The 11,369-nt window shown below is 41.6% G+C and overlaps 1 protein-coding gene across 1 annotated transcript in view; it reads right to left on the bottom strand.

Annotated features, from left to right (window-relative positions):
• The window catches only part of satb1a (SATB homeobox 1a), a 40,913-nt gene that overhangs the window by 15,818 nt on the left and 13,726 nt on the right, over positions 1–11,369 (bottom strand). Inside the window, exons 6-7 of the mRNA XM_079571234.1 lie at positions 6,090–6,201; positions 3,949–4,460 (exon numbers count right to left, since the gene is read on the bottom strand). Coding sequence (XP_079427360.1) covers positions 3,949–4,460; positions 6,090–6,201 — 624 coding nt within the window. The remainder of the gene's footprint in view (positions 1–3,948; positions 4,461–6,089; positions 6,202–11,369) is intronic.

Genomic DNA, 11,369 nt, shown 5'->3' with positions numbered 1-11,369 from the left:
TCTGTGTCTGTCTGTCTATTATGGCTGGAAGAAAACAAAACAAATTGAGCCAGGTGCGCGGCTTCATGTGAATAAAAATGGCGTCGCTCAAGCTAAACAAAGGTTACACTCCGACTACCAACGGCTGACATGTGTGCACTTGCATGTAAACGGCGGGACCGAGAGGAGCTGATGGAGACGGATGATGGAGAGAGGTGTAGAAGACGGGATCTCTCTGAGGAGATGTGATTACTTGGCTCGGCAGCTGTTATGGCGCTGGCACCGGGATCCTGCGGCAGAGCGCTGGCACCAACGCTCCCACATTAACATGCGCGCAGAGGGGCAGCCTCCAACACTCCCATCTACACTGGGGGTGTTACACTGGCACACATATTGACAAAAAAATATTGAATATCTCAGTATTTTGGGGGATTACGATGATGACGGGATGCTTTTTATATCAGAAATATACAGAAATGTGCGGTAAACATCTAAATTGACATTGTTTTGACTTTTTTTTTTTTTACAATTTTCCCTTTTGAAAATTTTACTTTTTCTTTTCGATTTCTGTAACCATTTGTCCCTTTTTGTCACCCTTTCCCTAATTTTATCCCCATTTCTTGACATTGGAGATAAACTCGATATTGTAAATTTGCATATCTTCCAAACAGTAACATCTTGCAGACGATATTTGCTCAGCACTATTTCTGAAACATCATCATGATCACTCTCTACGACTTTATTGGATTGAAAATGTATTTAAAAAGTTAAATTGATTAACCCCTTAACTCCCACCTGAACCGAGCACATTTTCTCCAGTTTGGCTTTACCCCAGTCCAAAAGCTTCTGGAAAAAAAAGCTGTGAATATAGCAACAAAACTGAGACGAAAACAATGATGGAAATGTGACAAAAAAGTGAGAAAACATTGACAAAAAACTGATGAAAAATTGATGAAAAAGTGGCAAAAATGTCACAAAAATTACACAAGAAATTGACAAAAAAATGACGAAAAAATGACAAAAAATTGACAAAATGTGACAAAACAGGACAAAAATTTGACAAAAATTTGACAAAAATGTGATAAAAAATTTATGAAAAAAAAAAGACAGAAATGTGACAAAAAATGACAAAAATATGCCCAAAAAAATGACAAAAATGTGATAAAAAAATGGACGAAAAAATGACAAAAAAAAATGACAAAAAAAATGACAAAAAAAATTGACAAAATGTGACAAAAATGTGACAAAAAATTACAACAAAATTACAAAAAAGTTACAAAAATTAGTTGAATACTTTATTAGTTGAGTATTCCAATGTTTCTCCTGATTGGTTTGCCCTCTCTGCTCTGTGGATGCAGCGACTGTCGGACATCAGTGCTATGCTAACGCTGCTTTCAAGTGATATTGGAATGGTGGTAAATACCACTTTGTCCAGCAGACAGTTGTGGGAAATCATTTTGATACCGGAGTTTCTGAGATGAGACAACCTTTCAACACAACATTTTTTATTTATCTCAAATATGTCATTTTAATGTCATCTCTTTTGCCACCTAGCACAAAGCAGACGGTGGTAGCAGCTAGCTTCTCACTTGAATTTGATTGTTCATGGATTTCTTGTGTGTTTTTCAATGTTTAATGTGTTTTACAACTGCAAAAGCACTTGAGCGCTGGTACTTTGCAATTCATGGTTCTTTCCCATTGCACACGAAGGCAGCATAAGAAGCGGAAGCTTGGTAATGGGAGGAGCAATGTATGAGCAGGCGCAATGGTTCCTTCAATAGTTCCCGCAGATGATTTAAAGATGACTCAATGGCTCACGACACAATGGCAAGTTTGTTTTTGGTGCACACTTGGAGACGCTGCCCTGAGGCACTGGTTGATGGATGGGTCGGATGCAGAAGACAAACTTTCATACGGGGAAAATAAAGTCTCCTAATGCATAAACAAGTGCATCGGGGAGGGTTCGGGGATTGTGGCACTGCGGCAAAGGCCAGTGTGCCAACCTCTGGCACAACAACGCAACAATGATGCCTTTTTGTATGATCTAAATCAGAGTCAGGAGTTTTGAGCTCTGGAGAAGGAAGTATACAGACTATATAACCTAAGCTCAATGAACTTTAGCAGGATTTGTTTAAAGTCGTCTATGTAGCTTGCACGCTTAAAGCTTGCCCTACCTGAATTACTCCGAGATAAAACCGTGAAAGTCGTAGGTAGTTAAATGTCTCAGCTGTTGCTTAAACTTGTTTCTAGCTCTCACTTCATAACAAGACAGAGTTCATAGCAAGACAGAACTGGGATGTGAACAGTGTGGCACGCTAATGCTAACACTGTGCAAATGTAGCCTCTGACTTCCTGGTTTGCGCCGGAGGAAATTGTGCTGTATTAGGACACACAACAGCACACATGGTCTGTTTTCTGTCACAAATGCATTGGTGCTATGGTGCCAAATACATTTTACTCTACTTGAAGAAAATCATCTGATTAAACCAGATTCAAACTATATAGACCACAGACATGAGGACTTTTCCCTCATTTAATGGTCTCTCTTATGAAGCCACAAGACATGAGAGATCACACACTTTCTGTTTTTGCGTCACACACGAGTCCCCCCCCCCCCAAATGAAACCGGGTTGGATCCAACTCACCATGTCGGATAAGAGACAACATCAGCAGCCTGTCCTTTCATGTTTCACATCGGGGTCACAAATAACAGCATGCAGGTGAAACTGTTTGGTTTCAAAGGCAGAGGTGGCTGTGAGTCGCCACAGGAACATCACTCAGATTACAGCGACAGGAGGAAATATCAAACATGTTTGTTTCTAACCATTTGAGGTTGTGGGGGGGTCTGATCCGACAAATAGTCATGACACAAATACATTTTGTATTTTTTTGTGGAAGTCTCATGTCAAGTCCAAGTCAGTTCGTCCTGGGGTCAAGACGAGTCACGCTTTAGTCGGTGAGTCACCTGAAGTCGGATATATCAGAGTTAGGCCTAACTTTCACTGTTGGACAATTAAGACTCCTTTTGTGCAACAAATATAAGTCAAAATTGGCAATTTAGAAAGTTGAGGCTAATATCAAACTTGAAAGTGATCTGAATTTTGAAGGCACACTGTGTAACATTTTGGACTATTCTGTTGCCTTCAGCACAAAACATGCTCCTAATGACCAGCTCGACACAGAAAAAACTATTTATACAGTGGTTAATCAAATTATAGATTTGGATGAGAACCTAACCTGTTTAAATCTCAAATTCTACTGACTTTAGTCACATCTCCATGGAGATGAGGAGGAGATGCACCCACTCCCTGTAAAGTCACAGTCATGTCTAAAGAGAGATGAGCCGCTCACAGCGAAAGCACATGTCGTGTGGTATTTTTCAATGATGAACATATCTGTCATAAAATAAATGCTTGTATCTCGATATTAATTATTGGTTAAAATTTCTACGCAGTGTACCTTAAGTCTGATCAATATTAATAAGGCTCCGGACTGTGTACCAAAGTGGTTACAATGTTATTATTAACACAGTACTTTAAGTCGGGGGAAAAGTGTCTTTTAAACATGAGCTGATTTTTCATGCAGTCTGAAAGATAAATATAGAATCATCTTTATTTTGGTACGTTTCTTCCACTTTGGCGCAGATGCCTGCACATGTGTTTGACACTGTTCGTACATGTGTGATTTCCACATGATTTACGGTGCTTCTCATTGACGACTACATGTTTCTTCCAAAGACATGCCCAGCGTATGACTCTCACACATCAGAGTACTGCAAACTACTGCGTACTAACAGATTTCAAGTTAAAACACCAAAGTGGCTCTAACATGTTGTCAGTGGATCCATTTGTTAGCGTGTTCATGTTGTGCTTCTGCCTGTGCCGTGTCATATCGATCAACATCATCCACATCAGATGTGAGGCTGTTCTTATCGGACCTGGCGACACAAATGAAGATGAATATATTTACCTGTGTCCTGTTGAAAGCCACTCGTGCGAACACGGCCTGCGAGATGCCCGCTCTCTTCAGCTCCTCCCTCACATTGTGGTAGACATCACCGGGCACGTCCACCGCCCCCGCTCCGAACGTCCCGCCTGGGCTGTGGCTCTGCGGCCCCGCTGGGAGGCTGCACTGTGCCGGGGCGGGCCCCTGCACCTCCGGGCCCTTACTGCTGAACACCTTCACCGACACCCTTCCGCCGACCGGGGGGTGGTGCAGGTACTGCTGAGGGGACGGGGGCATGAACTGTCCCAGCATGTGGCTGACCATGTACTGCTGGTTCAGGAGCTGGGCCATGACGAGCTGCGGGTTGACCACGGGGGGGCTGAGGGGCGAGGAGGTGGGCAGCGGCAGTGGAGGGCACGCAGAGAGGGGCGGGCGCACGCAGATGGGCCCCCCTCGAGGGAACGTCAGGCAGGGCTGGTCAGGTGGGGTCCCGGGAGGCTGCTGCAGCTGCTGATGCTCGCACAGGGTCTCCACATCTGAAACATGGGCGTGAGGGAAATGTGACAACATATTTGAACGCAGGTGGAAATCCTGATGATTTCCTGTTTGAAAGCAGAAGGGCCCGCCTCAAGGGCCTGCCTCTCTGCACGTCAATGCTTCCACGAGGCGCAATATATCGTCAAGTTAATGTTTTCGTGAAGCAACAAGCCACAATATAATCACTAAGGTCTTCCATCTGACTGAGACATACTTTTTCTTTTTAAAGCAGCCTAAATTTAAAAAAAAACCCGTGAACTTCAAAATGTTTCCTAGAGTTTCCTAGTTCAAGTCCTTTTTTGCCTTCTTCTTTTAGAATTTTTTAAAGTCCGGTTTTGACCCAATTTGATGCAAAAAATAAAAACCTGTTTATTGCTTTTGGTTTTGTAAAAATATTTAGCGCTATATTCGCAATATAACACTTTATAATAAGGCTATGAAGTCATGTACGAACAACATGCATGACATAATGCATGATTTCATGATGTATTTATGCATGATGATATCTTGACTCATCACGAGTTAACATGACTTCATGCTCTTTCGAAGATGACTTAATTCGTGAATTAATTAATTAACTACTGTGTTTGTGTGTACTTGTTAATTCATCATGATCTTAGAATCATGATGACTTCACGAAACGTTTGGATTTCTTAACAAAAACATGAACTAATCCTAATTATGAAGTTCATGCCTGAAAATCATGATCATCATGATTTTGAACTCATCATTAGCTAATCCTTAGTTCATTCATAAATTCGTGATGATTACGCCCCTATACTAAAGTGATGCACATTTATGCTTTGGACAATTATCAAAGTATTTATTAGACAAAACAACACAAACATTAAAAACATTATCATTTATAACTGTTCACAATGCATTTGGGTTCAAATTATGTCTGTTTTTGGTCTATTTAATTTCCTTTACATCAACATAAACACTGCCTATTGTTTACATTTTTCTAAGGCCGATGCCGATGTGCACCGCCAATATTTCTGGACAATTTTTAAAATACGTCCTGTGTAAATGCATGAAATTTAATGGAGCACAAAACATTAACTTCATTGTAACCCATAATGCATTGTGGACAGTCATAAATTATAATGTATTTGATGTTTGTGTTTTGTCAAATAAATACCTTGATAATTGTCCAACACATTAAAGTGCATCACTGTAGTCCAGGGGACACAATCATCATGAATTTATAAAAGAACTAAGGATTAGCTAATGATGAGTTAATGTTTTTTTTTTAATGTTTTAGTGAATTCATCATGATTCTAAGATAGATGATAGATAGAAGCTAGATGATAGATTAGCAAGATTCTCTCATGACTTCATAAAACTAGTTACTTAATTAATTCATGCATGAAGTCATCTATGAAAGTACATGAAGTCATGTTACTCATGACGAGTCTCGATATCGTCATGCATGAATACATAATGAAATCATGCAGACTTCATATAACCTTATTATAAAGACTCGAATCAAATCTTGCCAGATTTTTTTTTTGGATCAGCCCAACGAATCATAGCAGGGCGTCTTTCGAGAGAAGACCTTCCATCTCGTATATCCTTTATCATCAGAAGTTCAACAGCGCTGAGGTGATTGTTGCTCTCAGTGTTACCTTTGAGGAACTTGGCCTTCTTGAATTGTTTGTACCACCGTCCGAAGTCGTGGCACTTGGCGGCGGAGACGTTTGCATAGTAGGTGCTGTTGACGATGGACGATATCATGCTCTGTAACACAAGACAAGAAGCACAGGAGGACTTCACCAGCATGTCATACACATATCCCAGAGCCTGGTGATCCTGCGGTGGAGGACAGGTCCGAGTGTCCTTTGTTGTGCTTTTGAATGGACCTAGTTCATTACGGAATCTTTGGCCCAGTTTGCTCTCTTTACACATGCATTTCACCGGGAAACGAATAATTTCCAAATTTCCACATGAAGGACTTATATGGGAAATTGTAACATGAAGGCCAATTTTCTCTTGACTCTATTTTTCTCACATCTCTCCTAAGTAACAACAGCTACAGTCACCAATTTCTTATAGTTTTATTTATTTTTTCCCCACAAGGAATATCCATCCAACCTCACGGTTCTACCCGGGCCTGTTGGTCTCTCATAAGGGGCTCTTTGTCTGACCCGTCACCTATAGCCTATAGGACCTGATTGCCCTGGGAGACCCTACCAGGGGCACGAAGCCCCCGACCACGGCGCTCCCAGGACGTTTTGAGGAGGGGCCAAAAGGATATTGAGCCCCAGAAAGTACAAGACAAATAAACCGGTTATTACTGGGGAAAAGGTTTGTCAAATTCAAAGACAAAACAAGATCTCTGAGTCCACTCTGATAAAATCGAATAAATAGAATGATATAGTTTCATAATGACTTAAACCCCACCTAAACCAAGTGCATTTTCTCCAGTTGTTTGTCACTTTTTCTATTTTTTTTCACACATTTTAGATGCCGTTTTTTTCCCTCACTTTTTTGACGCCGTTTTGTTGCTCGTTTCTTGCTTTTGTTGTCACTTTTTTGTTGATCTTATTGTGCCTTTTTTTTGGGTCACGTTTTCCATCACCTTTCTGTCACGTTTTTGTTGTGTTTTCATCACTTTTTTGTTTGCCTTCTGTTCCATTTTGTTTTGGTCACTTTTTGTCACATTTCAGTGCCTTTTTTTGTTTCGTTTTCATCACATTTTTGTCTCGGTTTTTGTTGCTATTTTGACACTTTTTTCAAGAAGCTTTCAGATTTGGATAAAGCCAAAAGCATCAGTAATCTGCTGAACATTAGGGCTACGGTTAGGATTATAAGCATATTATTCAAGGCCAATTAGAATCTTAATAGATATTAGTATAATAAGTAGTTTATTAATATATACCCCTCCTGGAACCGCCACCTTAACGTGGTGGAGGGGTTTGAGCGCCCGAATGCACCTGGACCTCTGTTGTCGGGGCTTCGTGCCCCTGGTAGGGTCTCCCATGGCAGACAGGTCCTATAGGTGACGGGTCAGACAAAGAGCGGTTCAGAAGCCCCTCATGAGGCCATCCTTCTGTGGACCCACCACCTGCAGGAGGAACCATAGGGGGTTGGTGAAATGTGATTTGGGCAGCTCCAACAGCTGCCCCCACGACCCGGAAATGGACAAGTGGAAGAAGATGGATGGATAGATGGATGGATGGATGGATGGATGGATGGATGGATGGATGGATAGATGGATGGATGGATGGACGGACTAATGCTTATTATACCTCATTAATACTTAACGAGCACACCTTGATACCAAGTGTTTCCACCTATCTAATTGGTGGAATAACATGTGGCAGGTACGATTGTTGTCAGAAGAAAAAAAAAATTCTGTTAATTATGGCTTTTGTAATTAATTAATCACAATTGATCGCATTTAAGCATCCTTTATTTAGGGGTTGTATTTATTTTCTACAATTGAGCTGATTTTGGTGGAGATGTGAGGCCTGTGTGAACATTTCAAGCACTTCAAAGACAGTTTGATTTATATTGGAGGATGATCTTTTAAAAGGAACAGGCCACTGTTTTTCCACGCTGAGATAAGTTCTTACCTGAGCTTAGACGAGTTGATGTGCACCTGTCTGGTCTCTGTGCATGCGCTCAGTCACGAAAATGTTGTTAGCATTTAGCCTCTCCCAGCAAAGGTATAGCTCCAAACTGAGGTGAAGTTAGAAGCGACCAAGCTGTCCCTCTATTTAAATACAGTTATGTGAGTAGTCTACCGTAAATGCTCTAATAGAGGCCGGGGCCTTTATTTACTCAAGGGCATCTGGGACCAGGCCTTTATTGGAACCAGGCCACAATTAGAGACAGGCCTTTATTTCTATTTGAGCAAAACGGACGACCAGGAAAACAAAGAAAAACGAGATTTGTTTCCATTTGCACCTAAAATATTAGGTTCATTTATTAATTAACTTTGCAAACCCTCTCCCAGCGGCTGGAACATTTACGCCTTTTATTTTGTCGGGACAACAGGAAGTGTTTCGCTGCTGTTAGCGGAGCTTTGACATCAATGTCACTGCAGGTTTCTGTTTCGTTTTTACCGTGGACCAGATTATTTGTTGTTATCTTGTGTAAAAGGCGAGTTTAGACGGAGCGTTTGTGTTTGTGATCGATCATGAGACTGACCCGAGAGAAGACGAGACGCTCGCGCTGATGGGAGGAGTTATTTTGAGGCGTGGGACTGACCTGCACACGGAGCAGCTGGACGTGCTTTGAAGACGCGATGGTGACTTTATTAAAACCCTGGAGGGTCACACAACATTTGTTGCTCTGTTTCCACAAACAGTCACTGGAGGTTTGAAAAGTGGCTAAATCTGTGTCAAAGTTACGCTCGGATCAGCTCCTCCATCAGCCCGGGTTCCCGTTTGTTTACTTCCTGCACGTGAGTTTTCATTTACACGAGTAGGAGACAAATTCCTAACATGGGGAATATTTCGACCACTAGTTTCTAATGATAGCCCCGGCCTGTTTTAGAGACGGCTTTAATTTGCCTCCGGCAGCCGCAAACCCGGCCTCTGTCAGAGACCCGGCCGCTAATGCAATACAGGCCAGTATTAGAGATGTTACGGTAGTTATATAAAATTAAACATGTATTAAACATGGATTTTCTAAGCAGATATAAAGGGGAACGATATTGTGAGGCGTAATAACACCTGGAGAACTATCACTGCACGGAAGTCGAAATACTCCAGGTGTTATTACGCCTCACAATATCGTTCCCCTTTATATCCGCTTAGAAAATCCACATGCTTGATGTCGATATAAGCTCAATAATAGCTTCTATTTCCACCCCAGTTTGGAGCTATAACTTTGCTGGGAGAGGCTAAATGCTAACAACATTTTAGTGACTGAGCACACGCACAAAGACCAGACAGGTACGCATCAACTCGTCTAAGGTAAGAACATATCTCAGTATGGAAAAACTGTGGCCTTTAACCTCTTAAGCCTCACCTTAACCAAGCACATTTACAAATCTAAAAGCTTCTCGACTGGAGTTTACAGCCTATATGCCAGAGTAACACCTTATTTGAAAGCTAAGACCTACAAAACTCATCGCAACTTTTTTGTCGCTTAGTCGCCGCCTTTTTGTGTTGCTTTTTCATCACTCCTCTGCTTTTCTTTTTTGTTTGCGTCACTTTATTTGACACTTTATCATCACTCTTCAGTCAAAGGTTTTTTCCCCCCGCTTTTTTATTGTGTTATTGTTGCTTTTCCGGCACGTTTTTGTCACTCTTTTGCTCCTTTTTTGCTTTTGAATTTGGGTAAAGCCAAACTGGAGAAAACATGCTCGGTTCATGTCGGGGGTTAAGAGGTTAATAAGTCTGACAGTAAAATTGTTTTTGTCTTGCCACAGCTGCCCTGGGGTAAACTGACGTGCTCGAGGCTGCCAGTCCGTGCCCCTCCGACCACCACCACTCACTACATTCATTCTGGCCTATTGTACATGTTTTTAAGTTGTTTTTAAGTTCTTTACGGGAAAAAGGAAACTGAAAAAGTGTCTGAGCCGCAAAAGCAAAGTGTGATTCATTACGTCCCGGCCCTAACTTGAATTGCAATCAAAAGTGTGTGGACTAAATCCCTTAAAACATAAAGGAAAGGGAAAACAGTGGCTTTTTTGTTTGGAGCCTTCCTGCCAAAACAGTGACTTATCCAAAGAGCTGAAACGGCCCCCGCCCTCCATCTGAAGTTACAAATCTAATTCTAGAACATGCACTTAATGCTCTCCCCCCCCCCCTCTATCTCTGCTGCTCACCCGTGTGATATTAACCCGCTCCGAAGCGTGTTCACAAAAAGGGCCCCAGGTAAAGACGAGGCCAGACACAGATGTTGAGCAGCACGCACAGGTCGGAGGGGGAGGGCGGCCTAACCCTTCAGCCTCAGCACACTCAATAATACCGACGCCTGTCGTGGGAAATGGACTGAACGGAGAACATGAGCCCGGAGTGAGAATATGGAGGACGAGCTCAGGCAAAAATAAGCACCATTTGACATAGGTGGGCTGAGATAATCATTGACAATGTCCTTCAGCACTGTTAGAATGTTCTGCAGCAAAATGTACATAAGCTTCAATATAGGTTTTCCTCGACAATGAAATAGTTAAGTATCTATGACTGGATTTCTTCGTATGAGTGGATTATCAATCAATCAATCAATTATTATTTTTTGAAAAGCACAATATCACAACATCAGTCGCCTCAATGGACTTTACAATCAAATTGCAGATTTGATCCAAAAAGGTTAGGTTAGGTTAATTTATTTAAACCCGTGGGTAAATTCGTCTCGCAATTCTGAAAAAAAGAAAGAAAAACAACTATGAGACATATCAAACAGTGACAATGACAAATGTCTCTCAGTCAGCATAAATAAGATATGAACAAAGTAAATATTTTGAGATTTACATTTTTTTGCTAAACTGCAACTTTCATGAAAGTCTGTCACTTATTTTGGACATTTAGAACATAATATTTCCATTTAGAACTAAGTTTACAGTACTTTTTTTCCTCTCCTCCGGTGCTGCTTTGCTTTGTGAGGAAAAAAAAAAGGAGGAAAAAGACCTGAGGCTCCTGTAGATATAATAAACAAACGGACATTTCACGAGGATTCCTGCTGCATCAGAGCGGGTCGCTCACATGTTTGTCAGTTCACCATCTTTTTGTAAACTTCTGTCATAAAGCTAAACTGTTAGCCGCTAACTGTTGCTGCGTCTTCTGCTTCGAACATTTGCGATCTCTTGTTCACGTGTTTGTGTTTACATGGTGCAGGGGGGGGCATGTGGGGGTGAGGGGTGTGTTGGGGGGGTGTGTTGGGGGGGTCTCCTGCTGTTTGCGATGGTGGTGCACAAGGTGGCGCATCTAGAGGGTAATTGTTGGTAATGCATC

This window comes from Gobius niger, assembly GCF_951799975.1.
Source record: "Gobius niger genome assembly, chromosome: 14".
Classification (NCBI taxonomy): domain Eukaryota; kingdom Metazoa; phylum Chordata; class Actinopteri; order Gobiiformes; family Gobiidae; genus Gobius; species Gobius niger.
The sequence above is the reverse complement of the archived record's forward strand: the minus strand, read 5'-3'. Positions and strand labels throughout refer to the sequence as shown.